Raw genomic sequence first — 27,559 nt, 5'->3', positions numbered from 1 at the left:
TGGCATTACCCCTGGCTCAGGAAGCTCATGATAAGGGGGCCCACTTTGGACCGGATAAAACGTACCAATGGCTGCAAAGGATAGTATACTGTCCCCAACTTCTCCGGACAGTAGAAAAAGCCTGCAAGTTGTGCCGTGCCTGTGAGCTAAGCAAGTCCCTGACACAGAGAGCGCCAACGCAAACCATTGTTACCAAGGAGCCATTGGAAGTGCTTATGATTGACTATCTGAAGATTGGACATTCACATCGGGGCTATCAGTACTGTCTTGTGATGACGGATCATTTCACCAAGTTTGCAGTGGTGACGCCCACCAAAGATCAAACGGCTGCATCAGCTGCGCAAGCCATCAGTGAAAACTTTATCCAAGTGTATGGCTGTCCCAAACGAATACACTCTGATCAAGGGGCCTGCTTTCAGGGCAGTGTCCTGAGGGAGCTGCAGAGAATCTATGGCATGCAAAGGTCAAAAACCACTCCGTACCATCCACAAGGAAACGGAGCCTGTGAGAGGTTCAATCGGACTCTATTACAGATGCTACGCACATTAGAAGATGATCGCAAGAGCCACTGGCCCAATTATGTAGCAGAATTGGTGTGGACTTATAATAATCGCGTTCACTCTACCACCGGCTATGCCCCATATGTTTTGTTGTTTGGAAGAACTGGGAGGGGCATCGAGGAATTGAACCTGACTCCCCCTGGGGATAGTGAAAGTCAGAGTGTGGGCTCCTGGATAGACTGCCATCGCAGACGACTGGAGACTGTACATCGCATTGTCACCAAGCGACTACAGGAAAAGAAACACCCGCCACAAAAACCTGCACAAGAGGTTCCGTTCCAACCGGGTGACAAGGTTCTAGTCGCTGAGAAGCGTCTACAACATAAATTGAGTGAGTGCTGGGAAGTAGAACCCTACATTGTAGTCAGAAGAACCTTCCCCCATGGACCAGTTTATGAAGTGAAAAATGAGCGAGGGGGCCGTACTCGCATTCTCCACCGAAATATGCTAAGGCCCTGTTATTCTGAGGCAAGACCGACTGAAAGCGAAGCTGAGAGCACGCCTGCATCTGTATGTGTCCCCACTGAGGGGGGCTTTGAAGATGAAGATGAAGAATGGTGGCAGCCTCCAACCAACCCAGTCGACTGGGAAGCATCGCCTGACAGAGAACCAGAGGATGTAAACCTTGAAGACAGCCTCCTTCCTCCATCTAATCCAGATGCAGGTGCCACCCCTGCAGAAGATGATCTGACCTTTGCCAGAGCCAGCAATGAGAATGCTGTGACCCCTGATATGGCTCAGACCACGAGAGAAGTGGCCATGGCTCCACGTAGAACTGAGAGGGCCAATGCTGGTATTCCCCCTGAAAGGTATTTGGCAGATGAGTTTGTGTATACTGTTAATAGGGTTGATTATAAAGTATTGACCCCCAAACACCAGGTTGGGAGGCCGAGCAGAAGGTGCTTTCGCATGACCCTATGTAAGGCGTCCAAGGAAAGTATCGACCGGGACGGCCGATGTCAAAGAGGGGGGGCATGTAAGGGGCTTATGGAATAACTGTGTCATTTGTCTGATCTTCTGCTGCCATCTACTGCTGAAAGACTAAATTGCAGGGCAAATCTATTCACAAAAGAACCCCCCCTACAGCTCAGAGAAAGATGGTATGTTCCAGAGAGGAAAAGCGTGTGAATACAGGAAGCTGCAGGCAGAAGGGGGACACATGTCGTGCTAAGAGGACCTGCTGCAGGCTGCTTTGCCCATTAAGGACTTTCCTTTGCTGAACAAGGACCCTGAGAGACTTCACTATTCCTGCCTTGTGTCAGCTTGTAAACAGAGGTATGTTGGAGTGTGAGTAGAGTGAGGGGCCATACAGCTCGGTCAAGCATTAAAGCAGCTTTGTGTACTGGAAGATAAAGCAGGCCCCTGCCTGGAAGATTAATAAGGTGCACCTTGTTACTGACTTACTTTAAGAGAGGCCTCTCCTAGTCAATGCATGCAGGTTCTAACTAAAGACACTAGAGAGGTAACTACCACAATCTGTTGTGCGCACTGTCATATTGAAGTTATATGTTTTGCTTAGCTACTGTATACTTATTTCTTACCTTCTCTCCTGCTCTCATCCCCCTCCCCTCCTTTCTTTATTAAACTGTTATATATTGTTATTCCGTGGCTCTGTGCAGTTACTGCGTATATCTTCACCTGCTCCCCATTACACCTTTGCAAGGTACTATCACTTAAACTCCCAGGCTTCCGAAGCTACAGCCTTTGGGCGGTCGGTTCTGACCTCTATGGGCCGAGAAAACCCTCCCTAAGTGGGGGATTACTTGCTACCTCCCCACTTGTGCTGCTGTATGATGACAGGGAAGCTTTGATTATGAAAGATAATCTGTTTTCCCTTAGTCATAACAGCAGCACAAGGCTCCCTCCCGATCACTATTGTGATATCATTGTTATGAGTTGTATAGATTATGTACTCTTGTATTAACACGCAGGTGGGAGGTCCTTGTGCCCTCTTATAGGGCGGGTTGCGGCTGGTTAATGAATTAAAAATTCCATCTGTCCTACCAGCACACAGGGGCAGAATACCCCACTTGTGCTGCTGTTATGACTAAGGGAAAACAGATTATCTTTCATAATCAAAGCTTAGTTATTCCATTTCGGGGAATGTCTATTGCTTTCATTGCTTTTTCTTCAAATTTATATGGGAGGTCAAAAATAAAAATGGCGGGTCGGCTCTTTTGAGGTTTTTTTCCTGGCTACGGCATTGATTGTATGGGAAAACTCCTTTTCTTAGTTTGTAGATTGGGTGTGACCAGACCATTAAATAACAGCTAGTTCTATTTTTTTGCGTGTTTTTTCTGTTACTTATAGATTTGTATTTACTTTCAAGCATTTTGTACATTAATTTATAATGAATTTATTATTCTATCAATTATGTATTTAGATTTTTAATATCTTCATATATTTACTTTGTTCTTTACCAATATTTATAGCAATTTTTTTCAATTTACTTTTATTAACTTACCTATTTATATTTCTATATAGTTATACATTTTCATAACCACAATCTTCCATGACGGGGGGCAGGGTGCACTCTAACGCTGAGTTCAGATGAAATCAATGGGTGCCGGTCACTTCCTTTTTCCGCGAGCGGTTTGTTCCGCTTGCAGAATAAAGAAGCGACCTGCCCTTTCTTCAGGCAGATTCCACAACTGATCAGCCATGGACATCCGCCTGAAGACCCTCCCTCTCAACTAGGCCCATTCATTTGGGCCTAATCCGGAGTGGAGTGCTGCAACTGGATACCGGTGCACTGTACCAGCATCTAGTCCCAACTACCCATTTTTTGGTCCGGATTCTGAGGTGGCCTCTGCATCAAATTCCGCACCAAAACACCCCATTTGAACAAGGCCTAAGTATGGCACCACCTGCTGGCAGGGGCGGATCCGGCGCGGCTGGGACCTAACAAAATGGTCCCGGTCGGCATGTCCCGATTCCAACTGAGCTCAGCGTTAAAGCAGGAGCTGACAGCTCCTGCTTTAAACGCCTGTGTATTCGGCTCATGGGCGGTAGGACGCCGATGAGCTGAATACATAGGCGTTTAAAGCAGGAGCTGTCACAGCTCAGCTCCTGCTTTAACGCTGAGCTCCGGCATTTGTAGCCGCAATGTGATGACGTCATCACATCGCGGTTACAATATGTGTATGAGGGAGAGAGCTGCGGGGGAACGAGGAATGGTGAGTGTGTGTGTGTGTGTGTGTGTATGTGTGTGTGTGAGAACGTGAGAACGGCATGACACTGGGGCAGATGGAGGGGGGAGAACGGCATGACACTGGGGCAGATGAAGGGGGAGAGAACAGCATGACACTGGGGCAGATGAAGGGGGAGAACAGCATGACACTGGGGCAGATGGAGGGGGGAGAACGGCATGGCACTGGGGCAGATGGAGGGGGGAGAACGGCATGACACTGGGGCAGATGGAGGGGGGAGAACGGCATGACACTGGGGCAGATGGAGGGGGGAGAACGGCATGACACTGGGGCAGATGGAGGGGGGAGAACGGCATGACACTGGGGCAGATGGAGGGGGGAGAACGGCATGACACTGGGGCAGATGGAGGGGGGAGAACGGCATGACACTGGGGCAGATGAAGGAGGGAGAATGGCATGACACTGGGGAAGATGGAGGGGGGAGAACGGCATGGCACTGGGACAGATAGAGGGGGAGAGAACAACATGACACTGGGGCAGATGAAGAGGGGGAGAACAGCATGACACTGGGGCAGATGAAGGGGGAGAGAACAGCATGACACTGGGGCAGATGAAGGGGGGAGAATGGCATGACACTGGGGCAGATGAAGGGGGGAGAACGGCATGACACTGGGGCAAATGAAGGGGGGAGAACGGCATGACACTGGGGCAGATGAAGGGGGGATGGCATGACACTGGGGCAGATGAAGGGGGGGAATGGCATGACATTGGGGCAGATGAAGGGGGGAGAACGGCATGACACTGGGGCAGATGAAGGGGGGAGAACGGCATGACACTGGGGCAGAGACGGGGGGGAAATGAAACTGGGCAGATAAAGGGGGAGGATGGCATGAAACTGGGGACAGAGATAGAGGGGGGGACATGAAACTAGGGGTAGATGAAGGGTGTATATGAAAATGGGGGGGAGATATAATTTACGGGTGACTGTAGGAGGATTATACTGTGTAAAATCACATGAAAATTGAATGAGAATGGGTGGAGTCAACATAAAAGCGGGTGGGGCCTAATTTGCTGCGTCGTGCTACGCGCGACGCACGTTTTATTCCCTCTTTCTAGTCTTCAACAGTTGGGAAGTACAGGTTAGAAGTACGAGACCCCCAGTAAGTAGGGCCCCGCCAAAGTCAATTGCCCAGGGCCCCGCAAACCCTGGATCCGCCACTGCCTGCTGGTTCAGGTTCTCCTCTGTATCTAGCTCACTATGCGGGTGAAGAAATCTGCTCATCAGCGACTCTCGGCTCAGGCTGGTGTTGATGGAGCCCAAACTGCTCCTGCCCCAGCCCCTCCCACAGCTGCCATGGAAGTACAAGGTGAGCGCTCAGGGCCCCCCAGGACAGACCTATATATATATTGTTGGTCTGCTCGTTTAAAGAAAGAAAACCCCACAATGGTCACAGAAATAACTGGAATCTGACACCAGAAATAAAAATTATATGAAAATGAAGAAATGCAAGTCAGACTTTGCTTTTCTCTTCAACAGAATTGTTTTTAAAAAATAAAAGTCATGACACGGCCTGGACAGAAATGACGTTTCCCGTAATATTTTGGTGCACAACCTTTTGAGGCAATCGCTGCGGTGAGACGATGTAATCTGCACCTAGTCAGCCAGATGAGAAGGAGGTAGAGACGATGATAAGAATTGATAATGTGATGTTGTCCACCATCAGGGTTGAACCAATCTTGAGATTTCAGGATCAATTTTAAAATCCGATTTACGATCATTTTTCAGCCAATCGCGACAGCGAAATTTGCTCGATTGCCAATCAGGATCAGATTTTTCCCGATCACTCAACCCTATCCACCATGAGTTAGATGTGGAATGGATATACTGGAGACGCCACTTCATGCGAGGACGGAGAGTCCTACTTCCTACCTGTGTGTCTGCACGCCCATGGCTTATTACCTGTTTGCAGATCTTGCCAGGTCTTACCTGTAATAGAATCATCATCGGATTCCGTTATCACCTTCTTCACTTGCTTGTGACTCATCATGGCAGTGAGATTCCTGTATGCACCTGGGTCAGAGCTGACTGGGGCATCATTTTCCCCGAGGCACATGGGCGCCTCCATTATTGCTGGGATTGCCGGCAACTGGAACGAGATTTGGGGCCCATGTTCCATTGCTATGACAGCCAGGCCCTATGGAAAGCTCCCAAGCTTGTCTGGTATTCATTTATATGACAGACTGCTCTGTGTGGCCTATCATACAAATGACGGTATTTTGCAATGCATTAGTGTTCAAGGATTCAAGCCCCCTAGGGGGTCTAATAAATAAATTATATATACAGTTTAATATATATTTAATTTGTCTTCAATGGAAAACCACAAAAAGAATTGTCAAAAAGGCAAATTGGATATAATTGAACAGCAAACATAAAAAAGGGGGTGGACAAAAGTATTGGCACTGTTTGAAAAATCATGTGATGCTTCTCTAATTTGTGTAATTAACAGCACCTGTTACTTACCTGAGGCCCTGTTATTTTCATCATCATTTACTTCAGCTTTCTAGTAGTATTGATGCCAGAGATCGGCGCCAGCAAAGAGCCGGTGTGACGTTCTGTTTAGGCCCATGGACCCCAAAGACGCGACTAATTTATAACGATGGTCACCTCATTAGGCAGGTAGAATAATCACACTGTGACTCGTTTACTCATGTTAGGTCGGGTTCACACCAGCGTCCGATCTCCGCTTTGTGGGTTTTCAGGTTTCTGTCGGCAGAAGACGGAAACCTGGCCCTCAGTGTCCGCCCGTGAGCGTCTTCTTTTTTTTCCTGCATGTCTGACTTTGTGTCCGGTTAAAAAAAAAAACGTTTTTGCCGCGGAGAGCAGAAGACGCTCATGGGCGGAAACGGAAACCTGCAAAACGGAGATCGGGCACTGGTGTGAACCCGCCCTTAGTGAATGGAGTCACGTTGCAACCTGAGGGTCCCAATGTAACTCCATTCACTAACGTGTGAAAGATTTCTAAGGAGACATGGCAATGTTTATTTGCATGAGGGAAGTTTTCGTGTAGCCATAGCCTTATGTTAGAATCACAAACTCTCTGCCAAACTCTCCGTCATACCGGACCCAAATGATGGAGAGGCGGACTGCTAATATGGCGGTTACACACAGACACCAGCAGACCCCATTGACTATAATGGAGTCCTCCGAGTGACCGCCATTTTCAAACTGAAAGAGACGGACAGAAATGTCCTTGGCGGTTTCTGAGACTTAGGTATTGTTATGCCGGAGTCCTAGAGCAGGTACCAGCATAACAATACAGGATTTAGCTGAGGGGGGGGAAACAACTCTCAACAGATCCAGATCATCTAGAGCTGCTGGGGGTTGTAGTTCTCTGAAGGGTCAGAGCAGTTTAAGGATTTGGGGGCAAAATAGGGGAAGAAGTTGTTTTTGTGTGAGTAAGTAGTACTTATCTTTCACACTTCTGGTCTGGGCTCCTCGGTAGAAACCCGCTGCGCACAGCAACAAGCTGTAATTTGATTGGTTCCAGCGAGTGACCATCACCATGATCCAAGCTTCAGGGGGAGGGCCAACAAAAAGGTAGAGAGAGTCTCCTGACGCTGCAATATGTCAGCAGCCGGCCATCTATTATTATTCTCAGAATGTTGCCTGCAGCCTGAGGCTCAATCCGGCCCCTGACCATGCTTATTGGGCCCTTGTCTTACCATCTCGATCTGGCCCGAGACCAATAAATTTGCATGGGCAAAATGAAGAGTAATAGCCAGGGCTCTGGGCCTACCAGAGGATTCACTGGTTCCTCGATGGGCCAGTCCGACCCTGACCATACCTCCATATCCTGCTGTCTTGGTCTGTATGTACTCGGATCTCTGAGATTTAGGGGCTGCATATACTTGGAACTCGTCACTCTCTGGTCGGTGCAGGATGAAGTTTCTGTCTCGCAATCAGTGACGGGTGCAGCATGGTGGAGTCTAACGGGGTGGTTAAGAGGGGGCTGACATTGTGCCCCAAGATAGGATGGGACACTAAGAGGTCTGGTTGAGGCTGTATTAATCTGAACCTTACAGTCCACCCCCTCCGGTGACCCCTCCTCCAGTCCTCAGTACATGGAGGAATCAATGGTGATTTTGGTGCCAGAAACAAGTCCTGGTTGACCCCTCAGTTCTGTTGTACTGAGGATATTGTAACCCGGGGGTGGACTTGGTATTTCCTAAACATAATTATATCTGGGGCCCCCTAATAAAAATGCTTAGGCCACGCCCCCTCTTTACCAAAACCGCCCCCATGTGCAAGTCAAAAAATCTGGATAAAATAGTGCAGCAGCAAAATGCCAAACTCCCTACAATGCGCCCCTCCATATTATACATAGGACTGCTACACACAGTATAACACCCCTTTACTGGCCCCCACACAGTATATTGAATTATTGTCCCTATTTTTAACCCCCATGCTATATATTGTCCCTTATTTTGGGTCCCCACACAGTATATTGTCCCAGTTACCATCACCACATACCGTGACAGATAAGAAGTGTATGGAGCTTCCTGGAGCTGAAGTGGGGGCCAGGACAGGAGTGAGGATTGATGAGTAAATATCGGCCCCTACCTGGTCTCTGGGGCCCCGCACATGGGTCGTATTCTAAACAAATCCGCCCTGATCACAAATATTCCCTGATCCCATTCTGATGCCCGGTCTCATGACCCATTCAGTGCAGGCAGGTAATAAATCCCACAATTGTTACAGGACTTGAGGATGTTATATGTCTGGTTGAATATCTCCATATTACAGCGATATGAATCCGGCCTTCATGAGAACCTGCCGCAGATTATTCCCTGTAGACTTATTAGTCTTGTTTTCTTTGAGATCATGAAAAATAAGATTTACTGGAATTCTATTCAATAAGTGCTGACTCCAATGTGACACTGACGTCTGGTGTTTGTATTGGGATGTACCACAAGCATTGATGTCTGTCCTGGTAGCCAAGGAGGTGGATATAGGCCGTGCTGAAATCTACCCCAGCTCATAGCTCATGTCAGTAATCTGGTGTAAATGATGGTAAATGTGACGGGGCCTGGTCCATTGTCTTAGGACAATATGTGTTTATTGATTTCTCATGTACAAAGGTGTCCACAGCCTGTAAGTAAGAAGCCCCCTGTGCCCCATAATGTTACCTATAAAACTACATCTGCTCCTACAAAACACAAGCCCCATAGGAATACAGTGACAGAATTATTTTTTATGCAAAATAGGACCGATACTGAACCAAAGTATGAATGATCCAGTGATTAAGGACCTGCGCTCAGGTAAGTGGGTAAAACAATGACTTTATCGAATGATCAAGGCACAACGCGTTTCGGGCATCACTTCGCCCTTCCTCAGGTGAAAAATTCTAAAATAATATATACAATAACAAAAATCCATATTCACAATCCATTATCAAGTAGAGCTCCAGAAGGATAGTAACAGAAGAGCCGCTATTGGCTTTTGTGATTAGATTACAATACCCCAAAAACTTTTTTCTTCTACATATCATCACTACAGTTGTAATAGGACCGCAGCTGCCGTCCGTAATTTGTATAAAAAACAAGTAAGTAATTAGCCCTAATATGGAATAGGACATGTGAAATAATAAACAAAAGTGATAACAATAAATAGTAAGAAATGATTATTAAAAAACAAATATAAGCAGACTTCATGTGTATATTTCTCTATATTATAAAAATGAATTTCTGTCTGTCTGTTCTCTAATGCGAACCAAACGACTGGACCGATCTTCACCAAATTTGGTACAGAGATACTTAAACATTAACTTAAAGATATATTGACTAATGACTAGAGATGAGCGAACACTAAAATGTTCGAGGTTCGAAATTCGATTCGAACAGCCGCTCACTGTTCGAGTGTTCGAATGGGTTTCGAACCCCATTATAGTCTATGGGGAACATAAACTCGTTAAGGGGGAAACCCAAATTCGTGTCTGGAGGGTCACCAAGTCCACTATGACACCCCAGGAAATGATACCAACACCCTGGAATGACACTGGGACAGCAGGGGAAGCATGTCTGGGGGCATAAAAGTCACTTTATTTCATGGAAATCCCTGTCAGTTTGCGATTTTCGCAAGCTAACTTTTCCCCATAGAAATGCATTGGCCAGTGCTGATTGGCCAGAGTACGGAACTCGACCAATCAGCGCTGGCTCTGCTGGAGGAGGCGGAGTCTAAGATCGCTCCACACCAGTCTCCATTCAGGTCCGACCTTAGACTCCGCCTCCTCCGGCAGAGCCAGCGCTGATTGGCCGAAGGCTGGCCAATGCATTCCTATGCGAATGCAGAGACTTAGCAGTGCTGAGTCAGTTTTGCTCAACTACACATCTGATGCACACTCGGCACTGCTACATCAGATGTAGCAATCTGATGTAGCAGAGCCGAGGGTGCACTAGAACCCCTGTGCAAACTCAGTTCACGCTAATAGAATGCATTGGCCAGCGCTGATTGGCCAATGCATTCTATTAGCCCGATGAAGTAGAGCTGAATGTGTGTGCTAAGCACACACATTCAGCACTGCTTCATCACGCCAATACAATGCATTAGCCAGTGCTGATTGGCCAGAGTACGGAATTCGGCCAATCAGTGCTGGCTCTGCTGGAGGAGGCGGAGTCTAAGGTCGGACCTGAATGGAGACTGGTATGGAGCGATCTTAGACTCCGCCTTCTCCAGCAGAGCCAGCGCTAATTGGCCGAATTCCGTACTCTGGCCAATCAGCGCTGGCCAATGCATTCTATTAGCCCGATGAAGTAGAGCTGAATGTGTGTGCTTAGCACACACATTCAGCTCTACTTCATCGGGCTAATAGAATGCATTGGCCAATCAGCGCTGGCCAATGCATTCTATTAGCTTGATGAAGCAGAGTGTGCACAAGGGTTCAAGCGCACCCTCGGCTCTCCTACATCAGAGCCGAGGGTGCGCTTGAACCCTTGTGCACACTCTGCTTCATCAAGCTAATAGAATGCATTGGCCAGCACTGATTGGCCAGAGTACGGAATTCGGCCAATCAGCGCTGGCCAATGCATCCCTATGGGAAAAAGTTTATCTCACAAAAATCACAATTACACACCCGATAGAGCCCCAAAAAGTTATTTTTAATAACATTCCCCCCTAAATAAAGGTTATCCCTAGCTATCCCTGCCTGTACAGCTATCCCTGTCTCTTAGTCACAAAGTTCACATTCTCATATGACCCGGATTTGAAATCCACTATTCGTCTAAAATGGAGGTCACCTGATTTCGGCAGCCAATGACTTTTTCCAATTTTTTTCAATGCCCCCGGTGTCGTAGTTCCTGTCCCACCTCCCCTGCGCTGTTATTGGTGCAAAAAAGGCGCCAGGGAAGGTGGGAGGGGAATCGAATTTTGGCGCACTTTACCACGCGGTGTTCGATTCGATTCGAACATGGCGAACACCCTGATATCCGATCGAACATGTGTTCCATAGAACACTGTTCGCTCATCTCTACTAATGACCTATAAGACCACCACAGGTGGTTCAAACTAGTTTTCTCACGTAGTGGTATGTATTTCAGAGGTCATGACACTCAGGCCAATCATTTGTTTCAGTGTCACATAAGGTCACGTTAGATACCAGATTCTCAAGCCATTAACTTAAAGATGTAATGTCTAATGTCATATAAGATTATCACAGGTGATTCAAACTGGTTTCTAGATGACACATCAGGAAGACCACATTTAGGCTTCAGTTGCCTATAGATTTATACAGTTTTTTTTTTTATACTAGAAACATCAACTTTTATTCATCATATGATTTCTAAACGCTATTCTCAAAAGTTATGTTGTAAAAAGGGCCTGTATTAAATCTCCCCTCCAGTGTGGTAGGTAATCCCACCAGAAGGGGAAATCTGGACCGATTAAAAATGAAATTGACTCACCCCTCAACTCCAGAACCCCCCCATTTTCCCTCATCACCCACAGCCTCGGGACTGCCCCATGCGACTTTATTACCTAAAGTAAGAACTTTTCCAGTATTACAGCAGGCGTGGTTAACATTGTAATAATATGTATTGTGTTTTGGTATTCTGAATAAAGCTTTTTAAAATAAATGATGTGTTTTTTTGGTTTTTTGCTCGTACACAGACCGTACCATAAGTCATGCTGAAAAGACATGTTCGGCCTGCCAATCGATCATTTTGGACATACCCGCTACATGTCAAGACATGTTTTTGCACTACACGCCGGCGCAGAAGCACGGCACGTAGTTGTATTAGGGAACATTGTACGGCAATGTCACAATATGTTTTACCGTCTTCTGGGGTGGATGTGTACGAACATGACTCACGACGCCACGCAGCGGTGCTGAAGCGCATAGCTGGTTACACCAACAATAAAAGGTATATTATTTATCTTAAATAAAACAATAGACACTTTTGAGCTGAAATGAATGATAATCCTTTCTATCAAAGAAATATCATTTATGCCAGCGCAAAAGGAAAAGCATATATAAAAGGGGCGGGGCATCATAATAAAGGGGTGGGTGGTTAATTATAAAATGGGATGTAGTGACGTCAAAATAGTCATATAAAAGCAGGCATAGTCATATAATAAAAGGGGCGTGGTTACGTCATAATAGGGGTGGGGCACCTGTCACTTTTTAGTTTGACGAGAAGTGGGGCTGTTACACTACTGATAGAATCATATCTTAGTTTTGGCTCTTAGAAAGCAGCGACAAATTGTTTTCAAAGTTTCTTTATTCTGTAAGAGACAGCCCTAAAAAATTGTTTTGCATGCCCCTGTGGGGGGTATGCATGAAAAAAAATTATTTTAATAAAAAAAAAAAAAATTATTACTACATTCAGTAGTAGGGGCTGGAGGGGGTACGAGAAGGATGAGGAAGAGTAAATTGTTTGCTGACAGCCTCTCTCCAGTACATCGACTCTGGAGCTGATACCCAGCTGGGTATCCAGTTCCACATGCTCGCCAACGTACCCCGGGTTCTGGTGAGAGGCACTGCTGGCAGCCCCTCTCCAATACCTGGATTCTGGACTCCACGTCCATGTACCCTGCTGCTACGCTGCATGATTTGCTAGCTTGCTAGCTATTATTGAGCTCTGAAAAGAGTTGTTATTATTGACAATTCCTGCCTAACCAAAACACTGTATCGCACTGACAGTCTGACACCACACTCTCCCTATCACTCCAAAACGAGAATGAGGCGAAGATGGATGACACTATTCTTATGAATTGGGAGGTCACTGTTTTCAGAAGCCAATGGGTTTTTTCAATTTTTTTCACTGCCTCCATTATTGTAGTTCCTGTCCCACCTCACCTGCACAGTTACTGGTGCAAAAAATGCACCAGAGAAGGTGGGAGGGGACACAAATTTTTACTGCGTATGTGGCCTTGTATTCGATTGTGAACGAATACATCGAACGCCATGATATTCGATCGAATACCTATTTGATCAAACGGCGTTCGGTCATCTCTAGTATCTACATATTGGGTGTCCCCATAATCGCAGCGACATCATCATAAAGGGAAAACATTATTTATGTCACATGGTAAATGGTGAAATTGTTGTTACATTTAATAAAAGTTCATCAATAAATTCCATCTATCCTGAAATGTTACTACTAAAAAATACAACCCGCACAAAAAACTAAGCCCTCATACAGCGACATTAATGGAAAACCGCTCAGTCCTAAAGGTCCAAACTAGAGGTGTCCTGCAGGTTATAGACTGATGGCTCATGTATCGGGGGGTCATCAATATCAGATCAGCGGGGTCTGACTCCTCACACAGCCAGGAGGATAAAATAATGCCGCTGTAAAAAAGTCAAGATTTCTAGTTCTAGTTTCTTCTGGATCTGAATTGAGCAGTTCATGTAAGAAAACCTCCGAGTGTATCTGAAGGAAAGCATTTCTGTAAAGAAGAGGCGATGAAGATTCCTGGAAGGCGACTCTGGGTGTAGTAATGGCTGGTAAATATACTTTATATCAGGGTCACATAGTTCATGATACCTATGTACAGAAATACCGGCAGTGACATCTTACTGGTTACACTTTACTGGGGAATTGTTCTTGTTTTGTGACTTCTCTCATGTCTCTTAAGATTAATTTGTTGGCTAAAACATTTCTCACATTCTGAGCATGAATATGGCTTCTCTCCTGTGTGAGTTCTCTCATGTATCTTAAGATTACTTTGTTGACTAAAACATTTCCCACATTCTGGACATGAATATGGCTTCTCCTGTGTGTGAACTCTCAGATGAGTCACAAGGTCTGTTTTGAAAATAAAACATTTCCCGCATTCAGAACATGAATATGGCTTCTCTCCTGTGTGAGTTCTCTCATGTCTCTTAAGACTACTTTGCTGGCTAAAACATTTCCTACATTCAGGACATGAGTATGGCTTCTCCTGTGTGTGAACTCTTAGATGAGTCACAAGATCTCTTTTGAACATAAAACGTTTCCCACATTCTGAGCAAGAAAAAGTCTTATCTGCTATGTGAACTTTCAGATGTTGTGTAAGATACGATTTTTGGTTAAAACATTTCCCACATTCTGCACATGTAAATGTCTTCTTCTGTGTGTGACGTCTTTGATGTTCCAGAAAAGATGATTTATGAGTAAAACATTTCCCACATTCTGAGCATGAGAATGGCTTCTCTCCTGTGTGGGTTCTTATATGATCTACAAGTTGTGCTTTTCTGCTACAATGTTTCCCACATTCAGGACATGGAAATGTTTTTTCATCTCTGTCAGTTCCCTCATGTATGGAAGGATTAGGTTTCATGGCTGAGCTCATGGTTTCCCCCAGTCTACGTCCAGGTCTTCTACCAATCTGTGATGATCTTCTCCTTTATATTCGGGGGTGTCTATGGAGCCGCTCATCCAGTCACCGCCTGCAAAATGAAACAGAATTTTTCAAAACAATTATTTGTCACGGTTTTCTGTGAAGCAGGTAACCGTTTGCAGGGATGCAGCAATGATCTAAGTCAGGGGTGCTCTCACTTTTTCATCATGTGAGCTACTTTATAAAATGACCTAGTCAAAAGATCTACTACCCACTTCTTGTGGGCGGGGCCTGTGGGCAGGGCCTGGGCCACAGCATTGTCAGATTGACATCGGATCCCGGAGAGGTAAGTAACATTGTTTATTATGTTCCCTCACCTCCTCTGGAGCTCCGATTATTATACTCGGGGGTCTTTTCAGACCCCCGAATATAATAATAGCGGCAGTGGGATCGCGGCCTGGCACGGGCCTATTCACTACCGCCTGCCGCGGCCTATTGTACAAGGGGAAGCGGGGGCAGCAGTGAGCAGGTCTGGGGAGGTTGGTAAATAGGCCGATGCCTGCTGGGGATACTACAGCAGGTAGCGGCCTATTCTAAAGCAAAGAAACATAAAGTTCTCATACTTACCGACCTCGATGCTGCTGCTGCTCCCACTGCCGCATTCTTTTCTCCTGGCAGACGTCTGCGTATCAGCGTAGGCGGCGTGATGAAACCGCCTATGCTGAAACGTAGACGTCTGAACCAGCGCAAGCTGGTTCAATCAAGAAAAATTTAAAAAAAATAAAAAATGTCACACGATCGACCGGTACTTCCTTTGCGATCGACCGGTAGATCGAGATCAACGTTTTGGGCACCCCTGATCTAAGCAAATAGGGGTAGGGAAACTGTCCCTATGCTACGTCGACTAGCTAATCCCTGGGTGCAGGTGTTGGCCAGTTTACCCCGGGATAGCCCCGGCCCCGACAGCTACTCTCTCTCTCTAAACAAAAAGACCTGTACAGATAGAGAGGGGAAAGGACTACAAGATTCTAGGGTCTGGTGTTCTACATTTTGGCACCCCTAGCGAAGAGATTGCTGCAAGGTAAAGACCTGGAACTAGGCAAACTAGCAAGCCCAGTATGCCGACAAACACAAAACAGAGACTAAACGCAGGTATAATGGGAAACCACCAAGACAAACTACACAGAAGGAGACTCTCACCGCTACCCCCAGGATAGAAACAGCAGAGCTCTAGATATTATTCTAGAATACAGGGACCAAGAATTAGCTGCAGATACAACGAAAACCAGCACTGAATGAACAGACAGCCAGTCTTAAATAGAGCCTGGCAACACCTGATAGGATACACCAATGTATACACCTGGGGCTCCCAAACTCCAGCAGACAACAAAGAAGCACATGCAACAGAGAACCAGAGACCAAACATAACCAGGCCACTAGCCATGAGGCAATGAACCGACCAGGAGCACCACAAGATATTGGTTCAAATCCTGACATTAATATTTATTAATGAGATATTGTAATTACCGAGACATGTTGCACAATAGTCACCAAATCACCATATGAGGATTTCTTATACACAACAGTGTCAGTAACAAGTAATGAGATATCTAACAATCTACAAATCTACTAAATCTAGTTATTCCTAATACAGAACGGACTCTTATATTGTGTATTAGAAAGTCTACAAACCCTCTACCGGGTCATTAAAGGGGAAATACCAGGAAAGTATTACCCATAGAATACCTGATTGGTGGGGTCTGACTGCAGAGACCCCCACCAGGCAGAATGTAGACCTGTCATTTGGTGGATGACGCCCCCATTCACTTTAGTAGGAACACGGGAAATAGCTGAAGTAAAGCGATTGGCTATCTCTGGCGCTCCCATTGTTGTGAATAGGAACCCGGTGTTGTCCGTCCACCAACCAACCTACAAGTTGCAGTCAGAATGAATGTGCAGTGGTGAAAAACACACCCCATTGTCAGGATCGGAGGGTGTCAGGAGTCAGACCTGCATTCTTCTGTACGATGTACTGGAAAGCTGGAAAAAACTCAATAGGGTGGAATTGGAGAAAATCTGCGTCTGCACAATCTGCTTCCGGGCTTTATTCTACGGCATTCACTGTTTTCTATAAGTCAGTACGATTCCAGGGATCCAAAAATTTGTAAAGAAAAACAAAAAAAGTTCTCGCCATATTCTGACATTTGTAACTTTCTTACATTTCCGTATACAGACATAGGGCGTCTTATTTTGTGGGGTGAGATGTACATTTTAGTTATTCCATTTCGGGGAATGTCTATTGCTTTCATTGCTTTTTCTTCAAATTTATATGGGAGGTGAAAAATCAAAATGGCGGGTCGGCTCTTTTGAGGGTTTTTTCCCGGCTACGGCATTCATTGTATGGGAAAAATCCTTTTCTTAGTTTGTAGATCAGGTGTGACCAGACCATTAAATAATAGCTAGTTCTATTTTTTTGCGTGTTTTTTCTGTTACTTATAGATTTGTATTTACTTTCAAGCATTTTGTACATTAATTTATAATGAATTTATTATTCTATCAATTATTTATTTAGATTTTTAATATCTTCATATATTTACTTTGTTCTTTAACAATATTTATAGCAATTTTTTTCAATTTACTTTTATTAACTTACCTATTTATATTTCTATATATTTATACATTTTCATAACCACAATCTTCCATGACGGGTGGCAGGGTGCACTCTAACGCTGAGTTCAGTTGAAATCAATGGGTGCCGGTCACTTCCTTTTTCCGCGAGCGATTTGTTCCGCTTGCAGAATAAAGAAGCGACCTGCCCTTTCTTCAGGCAGATTGCACAGCTGATCAGCCATGGACATCCGCCTGAAGACCCTCCCTCTCAACTAGGCCCATTCACAGCTCAGCTCCTGCTTTAACGCTGAGCTCCGGCATTTGTAGCCGCGATGTGATGACGTCATCACATTGCGGCTACAATATGTGTATGAGGGAGAGAGCTGCGGGGGAACGAGGAATGGTGAGTGTCTGTGTGTGTGTGAGTGTGAGAATGTGAGAACGGCATGACACTGGGGCAGATGGAGGGGGGAGAACGGCATGGCACTGGGGCAGATGGAGGGGGAGAACGACATGACACTGGGGCAGATGGAGGGGGGAGAACGGCATGGCACTGGGGCAGATGAAGAGGGGGAGAGAACAGCATGACACTGGGGCAGATGGAGGGGGGAGAACGGCATGGCACTGGGACAGATAGAGGGGGAGAGAACAGCATGACACTGGGGCAGATGGAGGGGGGAGAATGGCATGACACTGGGGCAGATGAAGGGGGGAGAACGGCATGACACTGGGGCAAATGAAGGGGAGAGAACAGCATGACACTGGGGCATATGAAGGGGGGGATGGCATGACACTGGGGCAGATGAAGGGGGGGAATGGCATGACATTGGGGCATATGGAGGGGGAGAACGGCATGACACTGGGGCAGATGGAGGGGGAGAACGGCATGACACTGGGGCAGATGGAGAGGGGAGAACGGCATGACACTGGGGCAGATGGAGGGGGAGAACGGCATGACACTGGGGCAGATGGAGGGGGGAGAACGGCATGACACTGGGGCAGATGAAGGGGGGAGAATGGCATGACACTGGGGCAGATGAAGGGGGGGAGAACAGCATGACACTGGGGCGGATGAAGAGGGGGAGAACAGCATGACACTGGGGCAAATGAAGGGGGAGAGAACAGCATGACACTGGGGCAGATGAAGGGGGAGAATGGCATGACACTGGGGCAGATGAAGGGGGGGAGAACGGCATGACACTGGGGCATATGAAGGGGGGGATGGCATGACACTGGGGCAGATGAAGGGGGGGAATGGCATGACATTGGGGCAGATGAAGGGGGGAGAACGGCATGACACTGGGGCAGATGAAGGGGGGAGAACGGCATGACACTGGGGCAGAGACGGGGGGAAATGAAACTGTGGGCAGATAAAGGGGGAGGATGGCATGAAACTGGGGACAGAGATAGAGGGGGGGACATGAAACTAGGGGTAGATGAAGGGTGTATATGAAAATGGGGGGGAGATATAATTTACGGGTGACTGTAGGAGGATTATACTGTGTAAAATCACATGAAAATTGATTGAGAATGGGTGGAGTCAACATAAAAGTGGGCGGGGCCTAATTTGCTGCGGCGCGCTACGCGGCAAGTTTTGTTCCCTCTTTCTAGTCTTCAACAGTGGGGAAGTACAGGTTAGAAGTGCGAGACCCCCAGTAAGTAGGGCCCCGCCAAAGTCAATTGCCCAGGGCCACGCAAACCCTGGATCCGCCACTGCCTGCTGGTTCAGGTTTTCCTCTGTATCTAGCTCACTATGCGGGTGAAGAAATCTGCTCATCAGCAACTCTCGGCTCAGGCTGGTGTTGATGGAGCCCAAACTGCTCCTGCCCCAGCTCCTCCCACAGCTGCCATGGAAGTACAATGTGAGCGCTCAGGGCCCCCCAGGACAGCCCTATATATATGTCTGCTCGTTTAAAGAAAGAAAACCCCACAATGGTCACAGAAATAACTGGAATCTGACACCAGTAATAAGAAATAAAAATTATATGAAAATGAAGAAATGCAAGTCAGACTTTGCTTTTCTCTTCAACAGAATTGTTTTTTAAAAATAAAAGTCATGACACGGCCTGGACAGAAATGACGTTTCCCGTAATATTTTGGTGCACAACCTTTTGAGGCAATCGCTGCGGTGAGACGATGTAATCTGCACCTAGTCAGCCAGATGAGAAGGAGGTAGAGACGATGATAAGAATTGATAATGTGATGTTGTCCAACATCAGGGTTGAACCAATCTTGAGATTTCAGGATCAATTTTAACCCCTTAGAGACACAGCCCAAAAGTGACTTAAGGACCAGGCCTCTTTTTTCAAATCTGACATGTGTCACTTTAAATGGCGATAACTTTGAGACGCTTTAACTTACACAAGTGATTCTGAAATTGTTTTTTCGTAACACATTGTACTTCATGTCAGTAGTAAATTTTCGTCGATATGTTTTGTCTTTAATTATGAAAAAATAGGAAATTTGGTGAAAATTTTGAAAAAAATGCAGTTTTCAAACTTTGAAATTGCAAGCCTTTCAAATAGAAAGTCATACTACCCGAATTTTTTCATAAATATAATTAACCATGTCTCTGATTTATGTAGCAATCAAATTTTAAGCACCCTTTCATTTTTTTCAGATATTATAAGGCTTACAAGTCAAGCAGTAATTTTCCAAATTTTCAAAACACATTTTTCAAGGGACCAGTTCAGTTCTGAAGGGAATTTGAAAGGCCTCTCTAATAAAACCCCCCAAAAGTCACCCCATTCTAAAAACTGCACTCCTGAAAGAATCCAAAACAGCAGTTAGAAAGTTTCTTAACCCTTTCAGCATTTCACAACAATTAAAACAAAATGGAGGTCAAATTTACATTTTTCAATTTCTGTCACTAATATATTCATTTAGCCCTAGAATTTACACATTTACTAAGGTTTAAAGGAGAAACTGCACCCCACATTTTGTTACACAATTTCTCCCGAACACGACAATACCCCATATGTGCTGGTACCCTAATGTACGGGCACACGGTCGCTCTCAGAGCGGATGGAGCGCTAATTGGATTTTGTAGGCCAGATTTTGCTAGAATATTTTTCAGGCGCCATGCCCCGATTGCAAAGCCCCCAAGGTGCCAAAACAGTGGAAAACCCCAAAATGTCACCCCATTTTGGAAACTAGACCCCTCAAGGAATTTATCAAGGGGTATAGTGAGCACTTAGACCCTACAGGTGTTTCACAGATTTTTTTACCATTGAGATGTGAAAATGAAAAATTACTTTTTTTTATAATAAAATGTCACTGTAGCCCCAAATTTTTCATCTTCACAAAGGGTTAAAGGAGAAACTGCACCCCACATTTTGTTACACAATTTCTCCTGAACACGACAATACCCCGTATGTGCTGGTACCCTAATGTACGGGCACACGGTCGCTCTCAGAGCGGATGGAGCGCTAATTGGATTTTGTAGGCCAGATTTTACTAGAATACTTTTCAGGCACCATGTCCCTTTTGCAGAGCCCCCAAGGTGCCAAAACAGTGGAAACCCCCAAAATGTCACCCCATTTTGGAAACTATACCCCTCAAGGAATTTACCAAGGGGTTTAGTGAGCCCTTTGACCCTACAGGAGTGTAACAGAATTGGCCCAACAAAAGGAAAAGTGACATTTTTTGCTATAAAATGTAGCTTTAACCCCAAATTATGCATTTCCACAAGGGGTTAAAAGAGAAAATGCACCCCACAAATTGTCAAGCATTTTCTCCCAACTACAGAAATGCCCCACATGTGGATGTAAAGTGATGTATGGGCACACTGTAAAGTCCAGAGCTGAAGGATCGCTATTGGGATTTTGGAGGGCAAATTTAGCTGAAATCTGTTTCAGGCACCATGTTGCATTTGGAGAGCCCCTGAAGTGCTAGAACAGTGGAACCCCCCCCCCCCCCCAAACGACCCCATTTTGAAAAATAGACCCCTCAAGGAATTTATCAAGGGGTTTAGTGAGCACTTGGACCCTACAGGTGTTTCACAGATTTTTTTACCATTGAGATGTGAAAATGAAAAATTACTTTTTTTTCCAATAAATCGTCCATTTAGCGCCATATTTTTAATTTTTGCAAGTAGTTAGAGAATTAAGAGCCCCCCACAGTTTGTTACACAATTTCCCCTGAACACGGCACTACCCCATATGGGATCATAATCTGCTGTATGGGAACATGGCGGGGCTCAGAATGGAAAGAGCACTATTTGGATTTTCGAGGGCATATATTGCTGGAATAGTTTTCAGGTGCCATGTCGCATTTGCTGAGCCCCTAAAGTATCAGGACAATGGAAACCCCTCAAAAGTGACCTCATTTTAGAAACTACACCTGTCAAGGAATGTATCAAGTGGTATTATGATTTTGAGACTAAAAATGCTTCCCAAAAATTGAAATTTTTAAAGAAATATGCCATTTTGGTATCCAATGCATTGCACCCACTTTGTGTTGTCAGAGACCTGCACTCCTCAAACTATTAAGGGGCCTTCCCGAGGGGCAAAAAAATTATATATGTGGGTATAAACTGCTGCTTGGGCGCACAGCAGGGCTCAGAAGCGAAGGAGCACTGCGCTTTTTAGCTTTTGGGGTACAGATTTAGAGGGACTTTCTGGGTGCCATGTTGTTTTTGCAGAGCCCTGGAGGTGCCAGTAAACTGGAATTCCCCAAGAAGTGACCCCATTTTGTAGGGGAAATTTTAGAGTCTCTGCAAAAGTGCCATGGCATCCAAAAACCAAACCGTCTAAGTCTATGCTCCAAAAACCAAATAACCTTCTTCCCTTCTGTGTCTGGCTGGGCCCTAATATCAGTTTATACCCACATATGACATAACATACGTTATCCGGGGTACACCAGTGTCATACATGTGCCCTAATATCAGTTTATACTCACATATGACATTACCCCGATTACACCAGTGTCATACATGTGTCATAGACTGCAGTTCGGGCACACAGCAGGGGGCAGAAGGGAAGGAGCGCTATGTGGCTTTTGGAGCACAGATTCAGATGTTTGGTATCTGGACACCATGTCATGTTTGTAGAGCCTGTAAGGTACCAGAATAGTGGATTCCCCAAAGGAGTGACCCCAGTTTGAAAACTGCACCCCTAAAAGAATTTATCAGGGGGTGTAGTGAGTATTAGTATCCCGGACGTGACTGCACAGCGGATGGCGAAGAGGGAATATGTAAGCTGTGCAGAGGACATTGCAGACACCAAATTCCCTACTGTACCCCCAGTAGCTCCTATGATTGGGGGAGTCACACTGGGGTCACTTTGGGGGTCACTTCTGGTATATTTTCCCTCATAAGCTGTAAATATGGGGTGTCCCCTGATATTCGCTCGCACAGCTTATACATTCCCTGCCTGCCGCACCCAGTTGTGTTCTAATGATTTGGCGATTTTGCGTGATTTTGTCTTCACATTGGTAGAGGCTATATTTTCTTTATTTTTCTGCTGACGTGGCCATATAAGGGCTTGTTGTTTGCGGGATGCGATGTATTTTGTAATGACACCATCTTGGGGTGCCTAAAACTTACTGATTACATTTAATTAACTCTTTTTTTGCTGGATTTAAAAGAGAAAAAATCAATTCTGGTATTGAGTTTTACCTTTTACATTTTTCGCCATGCAGCGTACAGTATAAGTAACATGTGACCTTTATTCTGCGGGTCGGTACGGTTACGGCGATACCTCATTTATGTTATTTTTTTATGCGATACTAAGTCTGCAGAACAAAAACACATTTGGGGACATAAATCAGTGATTTTTGCATCGCCATCTTCTGAGAGGCGTAACATTTTTATTTTTCGCTTGACAGTGTTGGTTGAGGGCTTATTTTTTGCGGGACAACCTGTGCATTTTATTGGTACTATTTTGGGGTGCATATGACTTTTTGATCACTTTTTATAGCACATTTTGTAAGGTGAGATGGCGAAAAATCACTACTTCCGGCGGGTTTTTTCCGTTATTTTTTACCGCCGTTCACTGTGTACATTAAATATTGTTTCAGTTTTGTTGTACAGGTTGTTACGGACGCGACAATACCAAATATGTATTGTTTTTATTAATTTTTTGTGTTTTTTTTACATAATTCATTTTTTATAGAAAAAAGGGATTTTTGGGACTTTATAACTTTATTAATTATTTTCAAATACTTTTTTTTTTTTTTTACACTTTTTTTTTACTTGTTCTTGTGTCCCTATGGGACACATGGATCAGTGATTGCATGTATGCATGCAATCACTGATTCTCTACTGTAGACTGAGACACAGGCTGCAGTGACAGCCTACACGTGTCTAACTCGAGAAACAGGAAGTGAGCTGTGCGGACGGCACAGACTCACTTCCAGAAGACGCCGGGAGCATCACCAGGTAAGTGAGTGCTCAGGGCTGTCTGGGGTCACTAACCAGACCCCAGACTACATATTACAGATACCGGCACCCCCCGATCTCGCCGCGGTCAGTAACAGCCATCACCCAGTTCCGATTCCGCCCGCTCAGCTAGTGAGCGGGCGGAATCACCATGACGTACAATTACTTCATGGTGCGCGAAGTACCTCGCGTCCATGACGTAATAGTACGTCAAAGGTCGCTAAGGGGTTAAAATCCGATTTACGATCATTTTTCAGCCAATCGCGATCGTGAAATTTGCTCGATTGCCAATCAGGATCAGATTTTTCCCAATCGCTCAACCCTATCCACCATGTGTTAGATGTGGAATGGATATACTGGAGACGCCACTTCATGCGAGGACGGAGAGTCCTACTTCCTACCTGTGTGTCTGCACGCCCATGGCTTATTACCTGTTTGCAGATCTTGCCAGGTCTTACCTGTAATAGAATCATCATCGGATTCCGTTATCACCTTCTTCACTTGCTTGTGACTCATCATGGCAGTGAGATTCCTGTATGCACCTGGGTCAGAGCTGACTGGGGCATCATTTTCCCCGAGGCACATGGGCGCCTCCATTATTGCTGGGATTGCCGGCAACTGGAACGAGATTTGGGGCCCATGTTCCATTGCTATGACAGCCAGGCCCTATGGAAAGCTCCCAAGCTTGTCTGGTATTCATTTATATGACAGACTGCTCTGTGTGGCCTATCATACAAATGACGGTATTTTGCAATGCATTAGTGTTCAAGGATTCAAGCCCCCTAGGGGGTCTAATAAATAAATTATATATACAGTTTAATATACATTTAATTTGTCTTCAATGGAAAACCACAAAAAGAATTGTCAAAAAGGCAAATTGGATATAATTGAACAGCAAACATAAAAAAGGGGGTGGACAAAAGTATTGGCACTGTTTGAAAAATCATGTGATGCTTCTCTAATTTGTGTAATTAACAGCACCTGTTACTTACCTGAGGCCCTGTTATTTTCATCATCATTTACTTCAGCTTTCTAGTAGTATTGATGCCAGAGATCGGCGCCAGCAAAGAGCCGGTGTGACGTTCTGTTTAGGCCCATGGACCCCAAAGACGCGACTAATTTATAACGATGGTCACCTCATTAGGCAGGTGGAATAATCACACTGTGACTCGTTTACTCATGTTAGGTCAGGTTCACACCAGCGTCCGATCTCCGCTTTGTGGGTTTTCAGGTTTCTGTCGGCAGAAGACGGAAACCTGGCCCTCAGTGTCCGCCCGTGAGCGTCTTCTTTTTTTTCCTGCATGTCTGACTTTGTGTCCGGTTAAAAAAAAAAACGTTTTTGCCGCGGAGAGCAGAAGACGCTCATGGGCGGATACTTCAAATGAATGGGTTTGAAAACTGCCTGCCGGTTTCCGTCTCTTGTCCAGTTTCTTGGGCAGGAAACGGAAACCTGCAAAACGGAGATCGGGCACTGGTGTGAACCCGCCCTTAGTGAATGGAGTCGCGTTGCAACCTGAGGGTCCCAATGTAACTCCATTCACTAACGTGTGAAAGATTTCTAAGGAGACATGGCAATGTTTATTTGCATGAGGGAAGTTTTCGTGTAGCCATAGCCTTATGTTAGAATCACAAACTCTCTGCCAAACTCTCCGTCATACCGGACCCAAATGATGGAGAGGCGGACTGCTAATATGGCGGTTACACACAGACACCAGCAGACCCCATTGACTATAATGGAGTCCTCCGAGTGACCGCCATTTTCAAACTGAAAGAGACGGACAGAAATGTCCTTGGCGGTTTCTGAGACTTAGGTATTGTTATGCCGGAGTCCTAGAGCAGGTACCAGCATAACAATACAGGATTTAGCTGAGGGGGGGGAAACAACTCTCAACAGATCCAGATCATCGAGAGCTGCTGGGGGTTGTAGTTCTCTGAAGGGTCAGAGCAGTTTAAGGATTTGGGGGCAAAATAGGGGAAGAAGTTGTTTTTGTGTGAGTAAGTAGTACTTATCTTTCACACTTCTGGTCTGGGCTCCTCGGTAGAAACCCGCTGCGCACAGCAACAAGCTGTAATTTGATTGGTTCCAGCGAGTGACCATCACCATGATCCAAGCTTCAGGGGGAGGGCCAACAAAAAGGTAGAGAGAGTCTCCTGACGCTGCAATATGTCAGCAGCCGGCCATCTATTATTATTCTCAGAATGTTGCCTGCAGCCTGAGGCTCAATCCGGCCCCTGACCATGCTTATTGGGCCCTTGTCTTACCATCTCGATCTGGCCCGAGACCAATAAATTTGCATGGGCAAAATGAAGAGTAATAGCCAGGGCTCTGGGCCTACCAGAGGATTTCACTGGTTCCTCGATGGGCCAGTCCGACCCTGACCATACCTCCATATCCTGCTGTCTTGGTCTGTATGTACTCGGATCTCTGAGATTTAGGGACTGCATATACTTGGAACTCGTCACTCTCTGGTCAGTGCAGGATGAAGTTTCCGGCTCGCAATCAGTGACGGGTGCAGCATGGTGGAGTCTAACGGGGTGGTTAAGAGGGGGCTGACATTGTGCCCCAAGATAGGATGGGACACTAAGAGGTCTGGTTGAGGCTGTATTAATCTGAACCTTACAGTCCACCCCCTCCGGTGACCCCTCCTCCAGTCCTCAGTACATGGAGGAATCAATGGTGATTTTGGTGCCAGAAACAAGTCCTGGTTGACCCCTCAGTTCTGTTGTACTGAGGATATTGTAACCCGGGGGTGGACTTGGTATTTCCTAAACATAATTATATCTGGGGCCCCCTAATAAAAATGCTTAGGCCACGCCCCCTCTTTACCAAAACCGCCCCCATGTGCAAGTCAAAAAATCTGGATAAAATAGTGCAGCAGCAAAATGCTAAAATCCTTACAATGCGCCCCTCCATATTATACATAGGACTGCTACACACAGTATAACACCCCTTTACTGGCCCCCACACAGTATATTGAATTATTGTCCCCATTTTGAACCCCCATGCTATATATTGTCCCTTATTTTGGGTCCTCACACAGTATATTGCCCCAGTTACCTTCACCACATACAGTGACACATAAGAAGTGTATGGAGCTTCCTGGAGCTGAAGTGGGGGCCAGGACAGGAGCGAGGATGGATGAGTAAATATCGGCCCCTACCTGGTCTCTGGGGCTCCGCACATGGGTCGTATTCTAAACAAATCCACCCCTGATCACAAATATTCCCAGATCCCATTCTGACGCCCGGTCTCATGACCCATTCAGTGCGGGCAGGTAATAAATCCCACAATTGTTACAGGACTTGAGGATGTTATATGTCTGGTTGAATATCTCCATATTACAGCGATATGAATCCGGCCTTCATGAGAACCTGCCGCAGATTATTCCCTGTAGACTTATTAGTCTTGTTTTCTTTGAGGCCATGAAAAATAAGATTTACTGGAATTCTATTCAATAAGTGCTGACTACAATGTGACACTGACGTCTGGTGTTTGTATTGGGATGTACCACAAGCATTGATGTCTGTCCTGGTAGCCAAGGAGGTGGATATAGGCCGTGCTGAAATCTACCCCAGCTCATAGCTCATGTCAGTAATCTGGTGTAAATGATGGTAAATGTGACGGGGCCTGGTCCATTGTCTTAGGACAATATGTGTTTATTGATTTCTCATGTACAAAGGTGTCCACAGCCTGTAAGTAAGAAGCCCCCTGTGCCCCATAATGTTACCTATAAAACTACATCTGCTCCTACAAAACACAAGCCCCATAGGAATACAGTGACAGAATTATGTTTTATGCAAAATAGGACCGATACTGAACCAAAGTATGAATGATCCAGTGATTAAGGACCTGCGCTCAGGTAAGTGGGTAAAACAATGACTTTATCGAATGATCAAGGCACAACGCGTTTCGGGCATCACTTCGCCCTTCCTCAGGTGAAAAATTCTAAAATAATATATACAATAACAAAAATCCATATTCACAATCCATTATCAAGTAGAGCTCCAGAAGGATAGTAAGGCTGGGTTCACACGGAGTATTTTG

At 45.5% G+C, this 27,559-nt stretch overlaps 2 protein-coding genes across 2 annotated transcripts in view; one reads left to right on the top strand and one right to left on the bottom strand.

Annotated features, from left to right (window-relative positions):
- LOC142196121 (uncharacterized) overlaps positions 1–27,559 on the bottom strand; it is a 530,658-nt gene that overhangs the window by 260,596 nt on the left and 242,503 nt on the right. Inside the window, 1 exon segment of the mRNA XM_075266346.1 lies at positions 13,832–14,485. Coding sequence (XP_075122447.1) covers positions 13,832–14,485 — 654 coding nt within the window.
- LOC142196124 (uncharacterized) overlaps positions 1–27,559 on the top strand; it is a 305,361-nt gene that overhangs the window by 214,343 nt on the left and 63,459 nt on the right. The gene's annotated exons all lie outside the window — the stretch shown is intronic.

This window comes from Leptodactylus fuscus, chromosome 2 (assembly GCF_031893055.1).
Source record: "Leptodactylus fuscus isolate aLepFus1 chromosome 2, aLepFus1.hap2, whole genome shotgun sequence".
Classification (NCBI taxonomy): Eukaryota; Metazoa; Chordata; class Amphibia; order Anura; family Leptodactylidae; genus Leptodactylus; species Leptodactylus fuscus.
The sequence above is the reverse complement of the archived record's forward strand: the minus strand, read 5'-3'. Positions and strand labels throughout refer to the sequence as shown.